The sequence below is a fragment of the Octopus bimaculoides genome, chromosome 2 (assembly GCF_046866305.1).
Source record: "Octopus bimaculoides isolate indiv1 chromosome 2, ASM4686630v1, whole genome shotgun sequence".
NCBI classification, from domain to species: domain Eukaryota; kingdom Metazoa; phylum Mollusca; class Cephalopoda; order Octopoda; family Octopodidae; genus Octopus; species Octopus bimaculoides.
The window spans coordinates 45,804,499-45,828,298 of record NC_142929.1 but is presented as its reverse complement, the minus strand read 5'-3'; the positions used below and the strand labels follow the sequence as shown (position 1 = coordinate 45,828,298).

At 36.2% G+C, this 23,800-nt stretch overlaps 1 protein-coding gene across 2 annotated transcripts in view; it reads right to left on the bottom strand.

The window, feature by feature from the left end:
- Positions 1-23,800, bottom strand: part of LOC106869164 (A.superbus venom factor 1) — a 168,614-nt gene that overhangs the window by 74,943 nt on the left and 69,871 nt on the right. For both annotated transcript variants that reach the window (XM_052976969.2, XM_089344804.1), the window contains 8 exons: positions 23,426-23,563; positions 16,942-16,984; positions 15,240-15,327; positions 13,119-13,197; positions 10,884-11,054; positions 9,787-9,894; positions 7,953-8,018; positions 4,579-4,764 (listed from right to left, as the gene is read on the bottom strand). In XM_052976969.2, coding sequence (XP_052832929.2) covers positions 4,579-4,764; positions 7,953-8,018; positions 9,787-9,894; positions 10,884-11,054; positions 13,119-13,197; positions 15,240-15,327; positions 16,942-16,984; positions 23,426-23,563 — 879 coding nt within the window. The remainder of the gene's footprint in view (positions 1-4,578; positions 4,765-7,952; positions 8,019-9,786; positions 9,895-10,883; positions 11,055-13,118; positions 13,198-15,239; positions 15,328-16,941; positions 16,985-23,425; positions 23,564-23,800) is intronic.

The following is a 23,800-nucleotide window of genomic DNA, read 5'->3' as shown; positions in this document are numbered from 1 at the left end:
TATATATATATATATATATATATATATATATATATATATATAAATATATATATATACATACATACGACAGGTTTCATTCAGTTTCCATCTACCAAATCCACTCATGAGGTTTTGGTCGGCCCGAGGTTATAGTAGAAGACACTTGCCCAAGGTGCCATGGAATGAGAATGAACTCGGAACCATGTGGTTGGTAAGCAAGCTATTTACCACACAGCCACTCATAGGCGGCGAGCTGGCAGAAACGTTAGCACGCCGGGCGAAATGCTTAGCGGTATTTCGTCTGCCGCTACGTTCTGAGTTCAAATTTCGCTGAGGTCGACTTTGCCTTTCAACCTTTCGGGGTCGATTAAATAAGTACCAGTTACGCACTGGAGTCGCTATAATCGACTTAATCCGTTTGTCTGTCCTTGTTTGTCCCTTCTGTGTGTAGCCCCTTGTGGGCAGTAAAGAAATAACACAGCCACTCATTTGTCTATATTTTCATTTGTCCATTTATTTATTTACCTGACTCTTTCTCTCATCTTCTTCCAAGATACTTCTGCTTCTTTCACATGCCTTTCTTCTCTTCCGTAAACTCATCCCTACACAACTACTCTCTTTCTCTCTTTCTCTGCTTATCAATCTCTCTCTCTATCTGTCTCTCACTCCTTCCTTTCCCTCTCTCTCTCTTACCACTTCCCACACCCGCCACCCAACAGGAGTGATCTGAGTACTTTACTTCTGCATGTAAACTGTAAGAGACGCGTAAACATGTTGAACAATAATGAAACATGCAGACATAAGAGGTACAAATAACTGAGGGAGAGAGAGAGAGAGAGAGAGTGTGTGTGTATGTGTGGAGGGAGAGAGGGGGAAGAGAAAGAGAGTATCTGTGTGTGTGTTGTGTATGTGTAGAAGTGTCGTTCAGTCTTTTACAAGACCAACAATAAATATAACTTCAGTAATTTTATACAAATAATATACATATAAAAATATGCAAACACATATATACCAAAAAGTAGCAACTCAAAGAACATATTCTTTCTTTTTTTTTTTTTTTGAAGAGAAATGGATTTCTTTCCAACTATTTTTTTCACTACAGCCATTGAAGAATGTGATAGCAAAGATTTTTGAAAATTACATAGATGACCTTTTCATTTTCTAAATGCTGAAAATTTTTAAATGACTACTAAGGAGTGAGTAAATAAAATAATTCTTGCACTTAAAATACTATTAGCATCTAAAAAAATAATTTTAAATAATATACAAATTTGGTACATAAGTACAAATTTGTAAAAGAAGAGTTATAGCCAGTTGAATGAACTATATAATACATTAATTAGTAAGTTATATTTATTATCGCTGGGTTCCAACTTGTGCTGCAGCAACTGCCCATCCACCACACTTCTCTGTTTATTATCACTACCTCAAGGTCCTGGATATATTCCAGGCCAGTATCTGCAATGAAGTTGTTGATGTAAATGTGACGACATTTCCCTTTTCTTACATCACCATGAAGTGAGTTCTGCAAGACTAATTTGGATGCTTCCAGTTTAAGATTATTTTTAAGTGCTTAGAGCTTCTATGAGTCTTAATCCAGCCCTGCTGGTAACCATTACTTTTTCCCTACTTCTAACCACCATCCCTCTCTCACAGGCCATTTACTATCGCTCTTCATTTCTTCATGGATGAGTGAATGGAAAGCTTGTTTCTCAACCATGTTGTCTTAGGTTCAATCCCACCTCATGGCACCTTGGGCATGCGTCTTCTATTATATTTCCAGGATGATCAAAACCTTGTAAGTAAATTTGGTAGACGAAAACTGAAAGAAGTTCGTCATGTGTGTGTTTGTGTGTGTGTGTGTGTGTATATGTGAATGTGTGTGTGTGTGTGTTTGTGTATGTGTGTGCATATGTGTTTGTGTATGTGTGTGCATATATGAATGTGTGTGCAAATGTGTGTGTGTGTGTGTGTGTGTGTGTGCGAATGTGTGTGTGTGTGAGTTTATACCCATGTCCTGACAACATATGATGTCCTGACAACATATGTAAAGTAGCATCACTGTTATTCAAGCAATATTGTTTGTTTCAAGTCTTTCGTGGCAAAACGTATCTGGCCATAGGATATAATATCTTGCTTAGAAACAGGTGAAGGTTGGTGACAGAAAGGACATCCAGTTGTAGAAAAAATCTGCCTCAAGAAATTCCATTTGATCCCATGCAAAGATAGAGAAGTGGACATTAAATGGTGGTAGTGGTGGTGGTGTCGGCGGCGGCATTTTATTTATATCATTTTGTCTTCTTTTGTTTTCAGACTCGACTGATTCTTTATCTGGAATGTTTTATGATCTAACATTGAGGTAATGTATATTTTCTGAAACTCTTTGTGAGAAATTGTTTTGAAGGGATATGCAGTTTTTTTTTTATTGGGTTATTCAATGCAGTTATAATACTAATGAGAACCACAGATGTCTTAGTTGATAGCTCAGTGGTTCTCAACCATTTTCTGCCTATGGATCCCTTTGATTCCTATTCTACTCTACTGGACCCCCATAGCTGATGATGATGGTGGTGGTGGTAGTGATGGTGGTAGTGATGGTAGTGGTGGTGATGGTGGTGGTGGTAGTGATGGTAGTGGTGATGGTGGTGATGGTGGTGGTGGTGGTAGTGATGGTAGTGGTGATGGTGGTGGTGGTGGTGGCAGCGACCATCCATTACTCACTCTTACCACCAATCATTTCTACAATAATTCATCATGCACTTCCTCTCTTGCCAGCAAAAGATATCAACTGCCATTAGCATTTTTCTTCCATTATTCAACTCTGTAATAAATATCACTCTCATCACATTCTGCCATTATTGTCTCTCCCAGTTATCTCTGCATGTTTATCTCTACGTGTCTTCATATTGACACAGCTTGACAATGATGTTTGCTTGTGTCCCCCTTCAAAGTATGATGACCAGCAAAATAAAGCACCTGCCCCACCAATTTCAATAGTGCATATTCATGAAAAAAAAATGTCATGAGAGCATTAAAGCTTATGGGAGACCCTACTTCACATATGGGACCCAGAATGATGTTTTAAAGTCATTTTTGGGGAAGGAAAAATTGCACCATATATACCATCAAATATGGTACTCTTTTACTCTTTTACTTGTTTCAGTCATTTGATTGTGACCATGCTGGAGCACCACCTTTAGTCAAGCAAATTCACCCTGGGACTTAGTCTTTGTAAGCCTAGTACTTATTCTATCGATCTCTTTTGCCGAACCGCTAAGTTACGAGGACAGAAACACACCAGCATTGGTTGTCAAGCAATGCTATAGGGACAAACATAGACACACAAACACACACACACACACATATATATATACATATATACGACGGGCTTCTTTCAGATTCCGTCTACCAAATCCACTCACAAGGCTTTGGTCGGTCCAAGGCTATAGTAGAAGACACTTGCCCAAGATGCCACGTAGTGGGACTGAACCTGGAACCATGTGGTTGGTAAGCAAGCTACTTACCACACAGCCATGCCCACGCTAATGAAAAAGCAATTAAGGGATGTCATCAAGAATGGAATATACCATCAAAAGGGGCATTCTGCTATTGAATTTAGCCCTAAGAAGTCGTGTCCAACACATACTAGCATGGAATGAGTGGATGTGAAAAAGATAAATTAATGTAAAAATGATTATATCTGACATTATCAAACAATATATTTGGAAACTCGTATCAACTTGCTCTCTACATGGAACTCACACAGATGAGGTCAGTTTTGGTGTAGTTTTTACAGCTGAATGCCCTTCCAAATGTCAACCACTTTACAGTGTGGACTGGGTGTTTTTTAAGTGGCACCAGCTCTGGTGGGGTCACTAAGTGACTTTGCATGACAAAGAGTCTTTGAGAGGGCTGGGTACATTGGAGGAGGTGATATTTTGTCAGATGATGAAAAATTAGAATTGTGACAGAGAGGCAGAAACAGATGTCTTGCTGTAGAGAAGGTCCATGGTTACCCAACCGGAGAAAGGGAGAGAGAGAGAGGGGAAGAGAGGGAGAGAAATAGAATGAGAATTAACAAGAATTAAAGCAGAAACAGTTACTTAGAGAGTGGGAGCTGAACTACTTAAATATCATCCCATTTTGGGGTAAAAAATTATTTTAGATGGAGTGCATAATATACACATCTTGGGTTATTTACCATCTCAATTTGAAGGGTAAGTTTGAGTGAACTTAAATATCTAAACATATAGCTCTTAAGTCTAGAGAGATACATAAACTTAATATATATATATTGTCGGAAATGGTACATTGAGTAAATGCCTTCTACTATAACCACAGAGTAGACTAATATCTTGTGAATGGAATTTTCTACATGAAAACTATTCAGAGGTCCACTCTGTATGTATGTGATTGTGTACATGCATGCATGTATATGTGTGTGTACGTGTGTGTGTGTATACATATATATGCCTTCTATAATTAGACAGTAATTATATATACATGTCAGTGTAAATGCAAGTGTATACAAATACTCAAAAGGATGTATAGTTAAAAAAAAGAGTGGGGTCAAAGGAGTTAAAGCCATGTGAGTTTTACCTTATATGGACAAATGTCATATACATTAAGGTTTATAGATGCTGTAATTATCCTTTCGTTCTGAAAATAATAGACTAAAAATTTGGCTGTAGGGATCATGTGTCTTATGATGTTCACCTCAAAGTTCCAAACATTCTGACCGCTTGATTTTTTATCCAATAGCAAAATTTTCCCTTTAGAAATAATCTGCAAAAATTAAAAATAAATAACAGAGGTTAGTTTATAATTCTGCAAGATATTTGATGCTATATGCATGCAGAAATAATTAAATTGTCAGTCCTCATATGCACATATGCATAAATATAGACACATGCATATACTTGCGCATACTCTTATATAAATGCCACCTGGCCAGCAAGGGAATCCCAGTCGATGAAAAAACTCAAGGCAACAAGGAAGCTTTTACATAGTCATTCAATTTGCTAGAAATGGCAGTGAAATCTCCTTCAAATCATATGCTGCTAACTTTATTTTAAAAAAACGACACATTGAATGATGTAATCCTAGATAAACTCATCATCATCATCGTCATCATCATTTAACGTCCGTTTTCTATGCTGGCATGGGTTGGACAGTTTGACTGAAAACTGGTAAGCTAGGGAGCTGCACCAATCTCATTTGGCATGGACTCTTCAGCTGGATGCCCTTCCTAATACCAACCACTCCAAGAGCGTAGTGGGTGCTTTTTACATGCCACTAGCATGGGTACCAGTTATGCAGCACTGGCATCGGCCATGACTATGATCTCACTTGCATTGACAGATCTTCTCAAGCACAATATAACGCCAAAGATCTCAGTCACTTGTCACTGCCTCTGTGAGACCTAACAGTTGAATGATACTTTTTACTCACCACTGGCACAGGTGCCAGTTACACAACACTGGCATCAGCCATGACTATGATTTCACATGGTTTGATGGGTCTTCCCAAGCACAGTATATTGCCCAATGTTCCAGGGTGCTTTTTACATGCCAGTGACGCAACACTAGCACCGGCCATGACTGTGATGTCACTTAGCTTGACAGGTCTTCTCAAGCACAGCATACACCAAAGGTCAGCCTAATTTTTTTTTTTAAATTAGTTTTATCACATCTATTCAATCAGGAATGCCCTAGAGTTACTCAACATTAGCAACAACAACAACAACAACAACTCTCGATGTTAAAAGGGCGTCTTTCCCTCTCCATTGATTTCCAAAACTTCCCACTGCATAGAGATTTCTGCAGACATCTTAGCCTCGTATCATGCCTACACAAATTTGGACTTAGCATTCTGTGACTACATTTGATGGTAACCAATGGATCTTTTTCCCACAAAAGTTCTTCATAAAAATATTAAAAAACACATGCTCCATCTTTACAAGAGATTTTCTTTTTCCAGAAAACAGATGATATTTAAGCAGTTTGATGCTATCATCATCATTATCATCACTGTCAACACCACTGCTGTTGTCATTGTCGTCATCGTTGTCATATTAATATCCAGGTTTCCATGCTTACATAGACTGGACTGAATATTGGAAATGAATGATGCCAATTGTATGACAGTAACATTCATTTATGACTATCAAGACAAAACACAAACATACATAAACCTGCACTTACACACACATATATATATATACACATATATTCAATATTTTTGAAAGGATAAAAATGCTACCTCTTTCAATATAGTCTTTTAACAAAGGGACTCTTATTCCAGTCACTGTCTAGCTTGATATCAGTTTCTGATTTTCCAATTTTGAAATTTACTTATGAAGAAGCTATTCACAGAAACCTTTGAACATTCTTCCTCATATTTATTCTTACATCTTTTGCTGATAAATCGTCCCAAATCTTAACATTACAAGTACAACAAGGAGATATTTCTGCTTTACCCTATTAAATGCTGTTGACTGATATAAATTGATCAAAGCCTGACTAAAACTAGGTTTTTATCTGCCGCATTTCTGAACAGACAGAGATTATCATGTATAATTCTGCAGAAACACTACATGTCTGAGACAGACTTTTGGGTTTTCCATTTTTTGGCAACATATTTTCATGGCAGCAGGTGATTAAAGTACCAAAAAAAAAACAATAGGTTTTAACTGTATAAAGATTCTAAAGAAGGAAGCAAGAGAGTAATTACCATGTTGTTTGAAGGCTATAAATAATATGGTCATCATTATTATAAACACCATCATTGTCAACACAACTTACAAATAGATAAGAGTTGAAAGAAAATTTGTGTATTTCAACATACAAGGACTGAAGTATATATTAACATAAACCAAACCTGCATGCTTCAGCACATAAGGTGGAGTGTGAGTCAAAGTATGAAGTATAACAGATCTATTTCAACTGATCTTAACAACCAGTTTTGCACTGGATATAAGCTAACCAGATATTATATATCAAAATAGTTGAGTAACATCACATGCTCTTCAGTGATGGCTGATATGGAAAAAATATTTGTATCTCAATGACAAGCCATCTGTGCTTGTTCTTCTACCATACTCTAGTCTCTCAACATCTTGCATAGAATCATTGCCCTTCGCTCTCTCAAGGAGGTTTTTCCCTTCTTTTCCTTTCCCCTTTTTTTTTGCTTTTGTTCCCCTTTCTTCTCATTCCTTTCTTTTATTGCCTAGCAAGTTAATTTGGTAACCTCACTTGTACCTGTAGAGTGGTTGGCATTCGGAAAGAAATCCAACCAAAGGAACCATACCAAAGCTGGCATTAGAGCTCAACACATCCTTACACCTTGCAGAATCCTGTCAAACCATCCAATTCATGCCAGCATAGAAAATGGCAAGACAGAGGAGGAAGAAGAAAAACCAAGCTTGTGTGCTTCGACATGCAAGACAAGGTGTATATAAATTAAATTAAACCAAACCCATGAGCTTCAATACAAAAGGATGAACCATTTATCAACATAAACTAAACTTGTTTGTTTCAACACATAAAAATAGAAGCATATAACAACATAAGCTAAAGCTATGTGTTCCATCATCCTATCAAAGACAAAAAATAGAATTCCTTGTCAAATTCTAGCATATACCATTAAAATATTGCAGAAAAAAGAATAGAAACGTATTTAATGTGCTGTAGAATTATCTGCATAGAATTCTAGTTCAGCCAAAGATTAGAATAAAATATCTAACTTGTTAATTAATTAATTTGAAATATTAGATAGATGGATTGTTTCATTGAAGGATTTCAGAAACAAAAATCTCTGCAGCAGTATATTTTAAAGAAAAAGAAAATTTTACTGATAACAATTGGGAGTGACTAATACCCTAAAAGTTTGTGCCCCAGCATGGTCTCAGACTGATGACTGAAACTAATATAAGAATAAAGTATAAAAAAATAAAGTTTTAGTATTTTTCTTACCATATAATAAAGCGTCCTCACAGATGTATCTGTTGGTTGTGCAGTGATTCTCACTTTCATTCCAGCCTGTACAAAATATGAAATTAGAGATAAATTTCTAAGTCAGCAAAGGAATTTTTTAACTGAAAAAGTACTGTTTATTTAAAAAAAAGAAAATATCTACAAATAAACTTAAATGGAAGGACATTTCTTAACTGTGTTACTAATAGGTGATTGTTAATAACACTTCAGTAACTGTTGCTGTTGTTGGCACTCCGTCGCTTACGATGACGAGGGTTCCAGTCGATCCGATCAACGGAACAGCCTGCTCATGAAATTAACATGCAAGTAGCTGAGCACTCCACAGACATGTGTACCCTTAACGTAGTTCTCGGGGATATTCAGTGTGACACGGTGTGACAAGGCTGACCCTTTGAATTACAGGCACAACAAAAACAGGAAGTAAGAGTGAGAGAAAGTTGTGGTGAAAGAGTACAGCAGGGTTCGCCACCATCCCCTGCCGGAGCCTCGTGGAGCTTTTAGGTGTTTTTGCTCAATAAACACTCATAACGCCTGGTCTGGGAATCGAAACTGCGATCCTATGACCGCGAGTCCGCTGCCCTAACCACTGTGCCATTATGCCTCCACGACTTCAGTAACATTATAATGTTCAAAGATATTTGACAAAGCAGCTTAACAAATATAGTAAAATTGTTATTGCAAAACTGTTGCTTCGCTTACAACCAAATCAGCTAAGACTGAACAGACCTTGGGCAAGTGTTTTCCACTTATAGTAGAACAAGCAATGCTTTGTGAGGGACAGAATGCGCGCGCGTGTGCGCACGCACAAGCATGTATTATTTATAACAAAACAGAAAAGTGGAATTTTTTGCAATTATTTATTCTGCATTACACATGTTTCATTTGCTAATAGGAATTACAAACTTTTACATGTTAGATAGACATGTAATAAGTTTCCTATGAAGAATTCTTCAGACAGAAGAAAGAATTTCAATATGTAATATGTATTTTGACAAACATACTGCAGCATCTGTGACCACATATTGTATTGTAATAATAGAAGAAGCAGATGAGCTTCAAGAGGAAACAGCTGGAATTTACCCTAACTACCTATATATAATATGTATGTATTTATGTAGGTATATATGTATGTGTGTGTGTCTTTGAGTTTGTGTATGTCAGCCCAAAGCACTTGACATGTGGTGTTGGTTTGTTTACATCCTCATAACTCAGCAGTTCAGCAAAAGAGACCAACAGAACAAGTAACAAACTTTAAATATAGGCGTAGGAGTGGCTGTGTGGTAAGTAGCTTGCTTACGAACCACATGGTTCCGGGTTCAGTCCCACTGCGTGGCACCTTGGGTAAGTGTCTTCTACTATAGCCTGGGGCCGACCAAAGTCTTGTGAGTGGATTTGGTAGACAGAAACTGAAAGAAGCCCGTCGTATGTATGTATATATATATATATGTATGTGCATGTGTATGTTTGTCCCCCAACATTGCTTGACAACCGATGCTGATGTGTTTACGTCCCCGTAACTTAGCGGTTCGGCAAAAGAGACCGATAGAATAAATACTAGGCTTCCAAAGAATAAGTCCTGGGGTTGATTTGCACGACTAAAGGTGGTGCTCCAGCATGGTCACAGTCAAAGGACTGAATCAAGTAAAAGGTAACTTGTTATTGCAATAGAATTCTTAAATAAGTTTTCCTACTGAAACATTAGATTCGCTTTATCAGGGATTGACCAGGTCACACCAGAACTACATGGTAGCAACAACAATTTTCTAAAAGAAAATAATCATCAATTAATCATCAGTTGAAAATATTTACTTACTGTTAAAACTTCTTTTTCGCTTAGAGTTAATGCAATTGAAACATTCCCATTTTCTTGATTGCTTAATAAATCTTCAAAATATTTGTTTTCATTGGCATCTTGTAACTCCTAAAAATAGAAATTTACTTACAAATCAGTGCTTAAATAGTTCTACAACAAAACTCTCAGATCTGAATACATAGGATCAAGGCAGCAAGCTGGCAGAAACATTAGCATGCCGAGCGAAATGCTTAGCAGTATTTCGTCTACCGCTACGTTCTGAGTTCAAATTCCGCCGAGGTCGACTTTGCCTTTCATCCTTTCGGGGTCGATAAATTAAGTACCAGTTACGCACTGGGGTCGATGTAATCGACTTAATCCCTTTGTCTGTCCTTGTTTGTCCCCTCTATGTTTAGCCCCTTGTGGGCAATAATGAAATATGAATACATAGGATCAGAATATGTAGTCATGTGAAATAGGATCTTGACACATCTTTAGCACCTTATCTCCCATCCCCTCTTCACCTCTCTCTCCCTCTCCTCTCTCTCTCTCTTTCTCTCTCTCTCTCATATTTTCCATCTGAGACCTTTGGCAATATGCTGTGCTTGAGAAGACCCATCGAGCCAAATGTAATAGTAGTTGTGACAGATGCTGGCATCATGCCACTGGCATCTGTGCTGGTGTCACACAACTGGCATCTGTGCTGGTGTCACACAACTGGCATCTGTGCTGGTGGCATGCAAAAGCACCCATTACACTCTTGGACAGGTTGGTATTAGGAAGGGCATCCAGCCATAGAAACCATGCCGAATCAGACTGGAGTCTGGCGCAGCAATCAGCTTATCAGCCCTGGTGAAACCGTCCAACCCATGCCAGCATGGACAATGAACATTAAATGATGATGATGATGATGATGATGATGATGATGATGATGATCAAAATCTCAAAGTGACAAGATAATGTTTGATTAGTTTGAAACAATATGAATTAATAAGTATTACATTTAACAGAATAATCTGAACACTATGGGGTTAAGGGAAAGAAAGATGAAATGGAGATGCTTGTTTAAACAGTAATTAAATATTATTTTGTGAATATATTTTTTATGTAATACTTACTTTGTATTTGGGATCACTTTCTTTTACACTGACAAAAGTTGCTGTGTTATCAGTTTTATATTCTGTCACTCTTGTGTTGCTTTCAATAACTCGAACTTTAACATGGAACATGTGAAGATTTGCAGGTTTCTCCATCAATCTTATACTGAAATTGCTCTTACCATTTTCTAACTTTAATGAAATCATAAATAGAAAATCTAAATATTAGGTTTAAATTTTTATATAAAAATGTAATAAGAACAGATGTTGTTACCTTGATAAGAAAATAAGAATGTAACAGGTGGCAAAGGTTGAATTAAGGTAAATATAATATAATTTTAGGAGACATTTACCTTATCCAATTCATTTCACTTTAAAACAAAGTTTGTATCATAGAAGCAGGAGCAGTCTCTGGTTGGTTTGTATCAAAAGGTTAACAATGAATTGAATATGTATCTAAGGTTTTAGGATAGGTACACAGTATTCTGGCTTGTTGAAAGAGGTAGCAAAAAAGGTTTTTAGCAAGAAGGCCATCCAGATTTTTCACTTTGGATTCACATAGCCAAAGGTCCAGTGAACCTTGTCAGTGTTAATTCTCCAACCCACAATTCTACTTAAAATACAAAGGACAAGTTCTACAACAAAACTCTCAAAGTTAACACAGAGGTTCCCTATTAAAAAAGGTTACTACTACATCAACCCCCAGAATGGGTGCAACTTCAGTGTCAGAATGAGCACCAGCCACAAACTTTTAGCCATGCTATGCAGTCAGAGAGGGTTGATAATGAATTCCATGAGCAATCTGGAGTGCAAGTAAGTATCCATCAAGACTTGATTCTCAATACCTTCCTACTTATTATAATTCTGAAGATCATAACAGTGGGTTTTAAGACAAGTTGCTTATGGGAACTCATATATGCAAAAAGGTTTTCTAAAAGCATTGTAGCCAGAAATACAAGATGACCATAAAATTTGAATACATCGGATCAGAATACGTGGTCATGTGATCACTGCTGTACTACTCTGACTCTGTACGTTGTTTGGCAGCATTCAATTTGAATTTTTGATGTATAACAATCAAATTAAGTGCGCATGTGTAAACTTTGTGTTTTCGGTGTGTATTATAGTTTCATAATTATGCATTTTCCAGCGACAAGCCACAGATGGTTAATTAGTCAATTGATTTACTAATTAATTGATTTATTTGATCATCAATGGTGAAATTCATTGGTATAGGGTTAACAGAGATTTTTATTCATTTAAGTGTCCTACAGGCAACGTACAATGTAACAATATCTTTTTTGTGGTTTGGGTTTTGACTGCCCTTTCTAGCCTGTAAGGAATCCACATGATGGTGTCCTCTCCATGTATAAACTCTTATATACTAACTATATTATATAAATATATATATATATAAAATCATCATCACTGTTGTGCTTCTCTTGTTCACTTGCAAAGAAGAACACAGTTATACTCCAGATAGATTTATTATCTGTCTCCCAAACAGTATATAACAGGAAAGACAAAGGCAAAAAGAGAAACGCCCCTCTACCAGCTCTGCTTATATAGCAGTAAGCCATTAGAACATTCTGGAGAGTTCTACAACTTTCCATTCAATTCTATTGGACAGATTCGCATGCCAGCAATTTCTATTGGACAGATTTAGATGCTAGCAATCTCCACAACAATCACTTAGTATCCATTTTCTGTACTAGCATGGGTAGTACGATTTAACAGTATCTGGCAAGCTGCAGGGTTACACCAAGCTCCAACGTCAACTTTGACATGGTTTCTATAGCTAGATGCCCTTTCCAATGCCTACCACCTTACAGCATATACTGGGTACTTTTTTTTTTCGTCACTGGCACTAGTAAGGTAAGACAAGAATAAAACAAGAGTAGAAGAAAACCCATTGAGGAAGTGACATCATTTCATTTTATGTGTTTGTATGCTTGTTTACATTTGCTGAGCAACAAGCAGTGCTGTTGTTTTTTCTTTTCCCCTATCATCACATCATCCACTGACTTTGCACTTACAAAGATGTATAGGGTAAGTGATCCCTTACTTATAAAACAGATAAGGATTAATGACAGGAAAGGTATCCAGCTGCAAATACAAAGTCTCAACAATATATTCATCTAATCCATGTTAATACATGAAAATCAGACACAAAAACAAACAAAGATATAAATTGTTGGGTGTAAAGTAGATGGATAAAAGCTTCAGCAAACTTAGAATAATTGTAAAACACTTTACCTGCATTGAATCAAAGTAACTTCTGCCATAACTAGCTTCCATATACACCTGGCCAACTACTGGTTTATTGTACATGTATCTGAAATATATAAAAATCATTATTTTGTACAATTTATCAACTGAAAACAGGGTGAAATTGTAAATATATAATAAATCTCTCCTGATAAAAGAGTGAACTACATTTACATTCAAAGCATATCAGCGATGTAAAATTGCATGGACTGCTACTTAGAAAGCATCTAGTCCACACTGTAAAGTGGTTGGTGTTTAGAAGGGCATCCAGCTATAAAAACCATGCCAAAACTGACCTCACCTGTGCTTGTGCCACATAAAAAGCACTCAGTCTACTCTGCTGGGTGGTTGGTGTTAGGAAGGGCATCTAGCCATAAAAACTCTGCCAAAACAGACACAGAAGTCTGGTGCAGTCTTCTGCCAGGTCAGCTCCTGTCAAACCATCCAACCCATGCCAGCTTGGAATGCAGATGTTAAATGATGATGATGAGAGTGGTTTAAGGATTAAATTAACTGAATTTTTCTCAGTCAACCAGTAATTAGCATACTGCTATATCAACAGGTGTATGTAATCATTGATAGCAATGATCCCAGTAGTTATTGGTAGATTAACTAACTCATTAGAGTTTTAGAGAAAATGCTTGTCTTTTGTCTCTTACTTGTTTCAGTCCTTGGACTGTGGCCATACTGGGGCACAGCCTTGAAGGATTTGGTCAAATAAATTGTCCTCAGTACTGATTTTTAAAGTCTAGTACTTATGGGTGGTGCATTGTGTTCTTAAGCAAACCTTTCCATTTAATATTGCTCTGCAATCACTTCAACATCTGGCTCTAACAGGTGGTACACTATGCATGCATGCAAGGAAAATGTTGATTTGGTGGTGAGAATGAGCTGATATGCAGCACAAATATTTGTTCACTATAAACAAGTCTGTGCAGGTTGTTCAACAAGAAATTGCAGGAACTATCATTTGTCTTCTATGTTAAGAGAATCCACCATATATTTATGTAATGGTGGGAAAGGAGAGGAGAATAGAGAGAATGAGAGTAAGAAAGAGAAAGTATAAAGCTAGAATGAAAAAAAAATGAGAAACAGAGATGGTCAGATATTTACAAAGTCTGGCACAAAACAGATACAATTTGACTATTAGCTGATAAACAGGCACAAAAAAAAAAAAAGAAGAGCATTAGATAGAATATTTTGTGTCACTTGTACAGAATCTCTGTTCTCTGAGTTCTAATTCTGCTTTGGTCAACTTTACATTTCATCCTTTTGAGATGCATAAAAAGTATGATCCAAGATGACAGATTGATGGAGCTGTAAAAAAAGTCAAAGCAGATGTCTGGCAGTATTTGTTTTGGCTTTCTGAGTTCAAATCTATTATCATCATCATTTAACATCCATATTCCATGTTGCCATGAGTTGGACATTTTGACTAAAAACTGGTAAGCTGGAGAGTTGTACCAGGTTCCAATCTGATTTGGCATGGTTTCTATGGCTGGATGCTCCTCCTAACTCCAACCACTCCAAGAGTGTAGTGGGTGCTTTTTACATGCCAGTTATGCAACACCAGCATCGGCCATGAATGACTACAATCTCACATGGCTTGACAGGTCTTCTCAAGCATGGTATACCACCAAAGGTCTCAATTATTTATCACTGTCTCCATGATCTATAGCCTACTTATATGACAAATTTAATGCATCATGTGATCTAACGGCACAGTAGAGCAACATGGAAACCTTTAGCAAAGACCATTCTGTTGCAAGCATTTAAGCAAGGTTTCTGATTTAACTCTAGCATTTAAACTGGCCATATCCAGTTAAAATATTCCATCTGCTTTATGTTCCAAATGGCCACACTTACGCTACAATGTCATTCTAAAACTAAACAATCACATCATCAAAATCTTGAAGCAATGAGATAATGCATGATTAATTTAAAACAATTTGAATTAATAAGTATTACATTTAACAGAATAATCTGAATGCTAAAGGGTGAAGGAACCCATCTTTCTTCCATCCCACAGGTCCGAAGGCCCAGTGAATGGCCACAGGTACCACTTCTGCTCAAGACTAGAAGATGGAAAAAGTTTAATTAATAACTTACCTTGCAGATACTGCCACATTTACAACATCAGTGTCTTCTGCAATAAGCTTTGGTTCTGTATTAATCTCAAGTTGGAACTTTGGTACAACTTAAAGTGGAAAAAAAACTAAATTATAATAAAATAACATAATTTCTGCCAACCCACTATCACTCATAAGATTTGGGTTTACTTGAGGCTGCACTCCACAGTGGGATCAAATTGAGGATTTCATAACTATAAAGTAAAGTTAGTCATGCCTGTGTTTGCTGTAGTGGCTAATATTCATAGGAAAGAGATACAATTAATGATAATCTTATCTTAGTTTAGCTTGTGCTGTTCCAAAATATCTATTGTAGGAGTAGACTGTAAATAACAGAGTCTATTCTTAAATACTCGAATCTCTTCTTGTTCTAATCATTGGACTGCGACCATACTGGGGCACTGCATTGAAGGGTTTAGTCAAAGAAATCAATCCCAGTACTCTTTTTTAAGTCTGGTATTTATTCTATCAGTAGATTTTTTTTTTTTGCCATGTTGTAAGTTATGAAAATGAAAACAAACTAACACAGGATGTCAAGTAATAGTAGGAGGAGGGAAACAAATACAAAAACACATTCCCACACACATACATACACATGCACACACACACGCACATATATACTTACACACACGTACATATATATACACACATACATATATACATATACATACACACACATGTATATGAAACACAAAGGGCTTCCACACAGTTTTCATCTGCCAGATTCACTCACAAAGTATTGGTTGACTCAAGGCTAGTAGTGGACACTTGCCAAAGGTGATGTGCAGTGGGACTCAACTCAAAACCACTTGGCCACAAAACAAACTTGTTAACCATATAACCATGTATAAATACGTAACATTTCTCAACAACAGCTCCTAAAACTCTCTAAAATATGCACAAACACAAAAATATCTCCAACATTAACAATCAGTTAATTACTGTAGGCTAGGGTGCATGAAACATTGCTTGCTTACATAAAATTCACATACTACATGTGTTTATTAAATGCTTTTTATTTCCAAGCACTGGATAATGCATTGGACTGAAAATTGCTTCATTACTACTGTTACCGATTTAGAAAATGCCATAAAAAGAGTACAGTGAAATCACCATAGGGATAGAATATTTAAAATAATTTTGAACAGAGACTTTCTTCAGAGTAAAGCTGATGGGAGGGCCATAAAAGAAAGACAATAAACTTTTACATCCTCTGAAACTCTGCAATCCTTCATTTTCCTTCTGTCAACTTCACCTTGAAAAACAACTCTGTCCACAATGTTGGATATTCCATTCCCCACAGCAATTTTTCTGTATTCTTTCTGCCACTTTTTTTCATTTAATATATTTCTTGCCAACACAGATCACCAGAAAAACAGGTGTATTGTAGCACTAGTTCATTATGAAGCATTTAATGGAAAATTCTCATATTGTGGGTCTGCTGAAGTTAACCTGGGCTGTGAAAATAGGATAAGAGTATCTTCACTGAGAGGTAACACTTTGAAACATTTTTATCTGATATTTCACACTGTATCTTATGCTTACTGTAGTTTTCTGTTACACAAATGTAGATGACATGCACATATATGAACATATGGTTGTTTAAATGCCTAATTCTAATTACTATATCTACTTATTTTAATTTAGTCACAGAATTGATGAAGGCAACAAATTATACTTACTATATTCTTGAACCATAAACGTTGAACTCTTTTCTTTAAGTAACTAAAATAGAAAATACCTTATAAATTAATAAGAAAACTAATGAATACATACATATATGTGCTAATTGTTAAAGCAATCTACTTTTTTTGCTAAATAACAGATTGATTTGTTAAGTTCTTTCATAAGCCTTGGTTTCCATGTGCATTGAGGAAGACAGCAGTGTTCTTTTTTTCCAGCTGAGAACTCTTCTATAGCAGGTCAGGGTAGATTTTGGCCCTTTTGAAAACCATTTAGAATTTAAACTGACCATATCTGGCCTGAATATTTTATACGTTTTACGTTAAAACTGGCTATTTCCGGCCTCTCACACCTACCCTGTATTGTCAACCTAAATATATACACTCACATCACTGAAATCTTGATGCTACAAGAAAATACATGATTGATTCAAAACAATATACATAAACATTACATTTGACAGAATAATCTGAGTACTGAAGGGTTAAAATGGACTACTGTATAATAAAATACCTTATATGCATTTCTCTTTCAATTATTATTAAAAAAATGTATTTATTTATTTCTAAGATACATTCCATTATTCTTTAACTCTTTTAGCATTTAGACCATCCATATCCAGTCAAAATATTCTACCTATTTTATGTTCAAACTGGCCAAAGCCCCTCACATTTACCCTACAATTTCATTCTAAAAATGAACAATCACATCATTGAAAACTCAAAGCTATGAGATAATTCACGATATCAAAATTCATTAATATCAAAACGATATTAATCTATATATATAAAACTGAGAATGTGTGTCTGTCTGTCTGTGTGCATCACTAAAACTCAAGAAGTACCCAACCAATTTCATTCAGATTTTACACATGCACTACTTAGGATCCATGAAGTGGTCATTGGCCAAAAAAATTTTCAACTAAGTTACGGGAACATAAACACACCAGCATTGGTTGTCAAGCGATGTTGGAGAGACAAACACACAAACACACACACACACATATATATATATATATATGATGGGCTTCTTTCAGTTTCCCATCTACCAAATCCATTCACAAGGTTTTGGTCAACCTGAGGCTATAGTAGAAGACACTTGCCCAAGGTGCCATGGCAGTGGGACTGAACATATTTATTAATTTTTTTTTTTTAGTTGCTTACTTATTACAAAGATCTTAATATTTCTAATCAGTTATAATCATGTATAGCATACAAATTACATAGAAGTATTCTAAATTTGCTACAAGTAACCTTTGTGGCATGCTTCCAGAGAATATATAAGGGTGGAAGTGTAAACTGAGGCTAGTTTAACAGAGGTAAAAGAAACAGGCTGAAAGGCAATAGATCTGTAAACTAGAGGCTGAGGTGTGTTGGTGTACAAATTTTTATCTTTTACTTGCTTAAGTCATTGGACTGCAGCCATGCTGGGACACTGCTTTGAAGGGTTTTAGTCAAATATATTAACTCCAGTACTTATTTTTACGTCTGGTACTTATTCTGTCAGTGTCTTTTGCCAAACCACTAAGTGATAGGAATGTAAACAAACCAACATCAGTTGTCAAGGAGTGGTGGTGAGAGGGGGGACAAACACACACACATAGATACACACACACATAGATACACACACACATAGATACACACACACATAGATACACACACACATAGATACACACACACATAGATACACACACACATAGATACACACACACATAGATACACACACACTCACTCACACTCACATACACATACACACATATATACGCAATGGGTTTCTTTCAGTTTTTGCTGATCAAATCCACTCACAAGAGTTTCATCAGCCAGGAACTATAGTAGAAGATACTTGCCCAAGGTTAATATGCAGTGGGACAATCAACTACATGTTTTTCTTGAATATTCACATGTGCAGGAGCCAAACTGTTCTTAATATAGGTTTATTTTTCTTTTGCGAGTGTCACACAAGCTTAGTAGTAAGTCACCAACTGTCCAGAGCTGAAGCATTGGCTGACCCAGAAGGAAAGGATTAGTCTTTTAACACAATGTTTAGTATTTCATGTTTGTGAAATTTGCCAGAGGACATTATGAGAGATCATCAGACCTAGCATTTGTAGTAACTTGTTTTTTAGTTTTATTTGTGTGTAGACTACATGATAGTTTCTCAGATATCAGGATAACTCTAACTACTGGTCCCTTCTAACCTCCATCATCCCTATGCTAACCACAATACCCAATCCTTTCCTCTTAGAAATGTCACCTCTCTGGAATTTTTGTTCCATCATTAAATTAAAAACCTTTTACGGTAAACATAATCACATTCAGTTATATTAGTCTTTGAGGTGCAGTGAAGATCATAGGCACAGCTCTCCTTCCTCTTCATGTAACCATAGTAACTTTATAGAAAAACACATCATGTATATTCTATTTGGAGTAGATGAATCCAAAATTCTTTTTATTATAAGTGGCTCTGTTTTTATGTAAGCTATTAATCACTTCCTTGGTGTTAAGTGGGGTTTTTTTTTAAATTCTAATAAATCAACTATTTTGCATAAAGCATCATACATAAAAATATTTAATGAAAAGGAAAATGAAAGAATTTTTAATTTTGTGACCAATCTGATTAACTCAAATCAAATAAAAATACAGTTCAATTATTCTTAGAATGTGTTCTGTTGACTTAATAAAATATGTTAATTTCACTTAGTTTCAACAAGTTCATTTCAAACATCAACTTAAAATTTGCAAGTGTTAAAATATTTTAAATAAGGTAGTTACTTCAAGCATGAAACCTCTATCTTCCCTCTTAAAATTTTGTTCATAGTCAAAATATTCTGATCTGAACCTTTCTTCTAGCTCTGAGGGAGTGTTCAGGAAATACAGAACCTCATTTACATTGTGGTAAAAATTCATAAAAAGCTGTGATGAAAAGCTGAAATAAGATACTCTTGCCACCCAGCGTCAATATTCCTGAAGAGATTACTAAGGACTTACCTCCTACACATATTAGATACTGAAACCATCTCCCGCTCGCACCCAACAATATTTCTCATCATCTAGGAAGTACTCATATTTCACTAATTCTGAGAATTGTAAAATATTACTACTTCCACGCTTTCAAATGTTTTAGATGGTAATTTCAAGTTCAAATAGTTAAAGTGATCTACATTTTTTTCTTCTTTTTCTAGTGCTCCAGCATGGCCACAGTCAAAAGACTGAAACAAGTAAAAGAGTAAAAGAGTAACAGATTGATCCATTAAGTTCTCTAATAAGCCCTGCTTTTATATTCTTTTCTACTCTAGGCACAAGGCCTGAAATTTTGTTGGGAGGAAAGGGTCAGTCGATTAGATCGACCTCAGTATGCAACTGGTACTTAATTTATCGACCCCGAAAAGATAAAAGCAAAGTCGACCTCGGCAGAATTTGAACTCAGAATGTAAAGACTGACGAAATACTGCTAAGCATTTCATCCGGTATCCTAACATTTCTGCCAGCTCGTCACCTTCTTTGCTTTTATATTCAATGACAAAGTATTTCAGTTGAGTTAGAACTCATTTACACATTCACAGTTTTCATTTCCCCTCCAGCTGTGAATTGACAGAGTTGTTAGAGTGGTGAATAGAATGCCTTGTGCTATTTATTCTGGCTGTCTGCGCTCTGAGTTCAAATCCTGCTGCCATCAACTTTGCCTTTTATTCTTTCAGGAACAGTAAAAACAAAACAAACTAGTGCAGTGTATTGTCAGAACTATTAGAGAGTTAGCCAAGATGCCCTGTGGTAGCTGTTTCAGTTTCTTGCATTCCAACAACAACACCTGAGACAACACTGATGACAAGCTGTATCAGCCTCATTAGCAGTCTTTCCCTTGGATGAACACACGTGGAATGGAGATAGGAGACTTGCATATATGAGCAACTTCCCAGTTTCCCTGAGAAAGCATTGCTAGACCTGCACATACATGTCCAAATAGATGACCAGCCTGACTGATGGAGAATTTGATAAGTGAACTAACACATTTGCAGCAGATCAGGGTAGAATTTTCTTGCAATTGAAGCAAGGAAAATAAAGATTTTATTTCTTAAGTTACCTACAAATTAGTTTCAAATTTTGGCACAAGGCCAGCAATTTCAGGGGAGGGGGTAAGTCTATTACATCAACCCCCACTGTTTGGTTTGCACTTATTTTATCAACCCTGAAAACTTGAAAGGCACAGTTGACACCGGTGGAACTTGAACTCAGAATGTAAGGACAGACAAAATGCTGCTAAGTATTTTGACCATCATGCTAATGATTCTGTCAGCTCACCATCTTCAAGTTACCAAGAAATTAGTAAATGCATAAGATGTTTTTGTAATCAATGTTAAATCTCTGAACGAGGTATTAACAGTAACAGCACGACAAGGTGAAGTATATTTGCCACTTAAATGTCGCTGACCCTTAAGGGTGGATGTTACTGTTGCTTTTAGCCCCAAGAGAACATCTCCTCCAGCTGGCATTGCAGATCAAGATGGGAAGGATAACTTCCCTTTGCAAATACATTCAGGACACAGATGTGTGTCGATAGCCAGCTGGAGGAGATGTTCTCCTGGGGCTAAAAGCAACAGTAACATCCACCCTTAGGGGTCAGCCACATTTAAGTGGCAAATATATGTTTTTGTAATGTTATTATTATTGTTCGTAACCATAGAGAAAAGTACATCATGAAATTCTTTTTTTTAGATTACAAGAACATCATCATCATTTAACATCCATTAAATGATAATGATGATGATGATGATGATGATGATGATGATGATGATTATGATGTTGATGATGAGAGGTGGCATTTCTAAGAAGAAAGGATTGGGTATTGTGGTTAGCATAGGGATGATGGAGATTAGAAAGGACCAGTAATTAAAGTTATGAAACATCGTCTTTCTTCTGCTAGCACCCACCTACTCTCCCTATCTTGCAACTCTCATCAGACTTCCTCTCTGCTCTGAGGGAGTGTAGAGGAAATACATTTTCTCACTCTTTTTATAGCAGAGTTCATGAAAACTTTAATGTAAAGGTGAAATAAGATCTCCATGTAACTCAGTATTAATGTTCCAAAAAAGATTTGAGAGAATTTAGAAAAATATTTCCCACATATTTCCTTATCATATTAAGGAAATACTCATGTTTTCTTAACAGTATAGTCAGTGAACTGTGAAGTAACACCTTTTCTGTATAATATAATAATTTATATCATCCCTTTTGTATAATATAATTTATGTCACCACTTAATTATAATACAATATTTATATAATAAAACCTAATAGTATTGCTGTGTGATAAGATTGCTTCCCGACCATATAGTTCCAGGTTCAGTTCCACTGCATGTCACTTTGAGCAAGTGTCTTCCACTGTAGCCTCAGGCCGACCAAAGCCTTGTGAGTGGATTTGGTAGATGGAAACTGAAAGAAGCCCATTGTAATATATGTACATATATCTATATATGTGTGTGTCTTTGGGTTTGTGTTTGTCCCCCTCCACTGTTTGACAACCAGTGTTGGTGTGCTTAGACCCCTGTAACTTAGCAGTTCAGTAAAAGGGTTCGATAGAATAAGTACCAGGCTTTAAAAAAAGAAAAAAACAAAAATAAGTTCTGGGGTCGATTCATTTGCCTAAGGTGGGGGCGGTGGTGTGGGGGCGGTGGTGTGGGGGCGGTGGTGGTGGTGGTGGTGGTGGTAGTAGTGGGGGAGCATCTTAGCCATATGCTAAGAGGAATTCTTTGGGGTTTGGATAATTCACCTTTGGAAACATAGGTGTTTCGTTCAACATCCTTAAACAACTCTTATTTAGTAACCTTTTGAGCAGGATGGACTACTCAAACTGAAGAAAATTCTAACTGGGCCCCACCTGCAAGGTCATGCATTGTTTATCTTGATATGAGATCACCATATCACGTACATATGGTTGTGATGAATGTGCCTGGTGTACCCATATCATATGGGTAGTCATGATGGGTATACTGGGTTTCATGTATTTTACCCGTGTCACTTTGATGGCATGCACTGCTCTGTCACTCAATAATAATAATAGTAATAGTAATGGTTTCATATTTTGGCACATGGTCAGCAAATTTAGAGAAGGGGGCTAGTCGATTATATCAATCCCAATACTCAACTGACTCCAGTACACAACTGGTACTTATTCTATCAACCCCAAAAAAGGATGAAAGGTAAAGTTGACCTTGACCTCAGCAGAATTTGAACTCAGAACATAAAGACAGACAAAATGCTCTGCAGCATTTTGCCTGGTGTGCTAACAATTCTGGCAGCTCACCACCTTAATAATAATAATAATAATAATAATAATAATAATAATAATAATAATAATAATAATAATAATAATAATAATAATAATAATAATAATAATAAGGTAATATAAATAAAATGGAAAACGTTTGGTGCATGACTTTAGGCCCACCTTGTATTTTGAAGAAGAAATAAGAGAAAAGTTTATTTACCTCAAGATGTCTTCCAAGATATTTCACAGAAACAGTCCAAAGACCAAACGGGGCCGATGAGTTCAACAAATAAGCTAGTCTTAAATATGGAGAAGTTTCATAAAAAATATTCGAATAAACTGCAGTATTAGATGGATCCTGAAAATAAATATTTAAAAAATAAAATAGAAATTCCAAAACATATATTTTTGGGGAAAGTTTTATATCACACTTTCATATAATTTAGACAAAATAATTTATTCTTTGTGATATTTTAAAATAATATTTTTATATGATAAACATTTAACTGAGAAATGTAGACTGGCTAAAACAAATAATGCTGCCTTTATTGTGCAAAATTGAAATATAAGGAAGTTAAGGATGGAATTTATCATT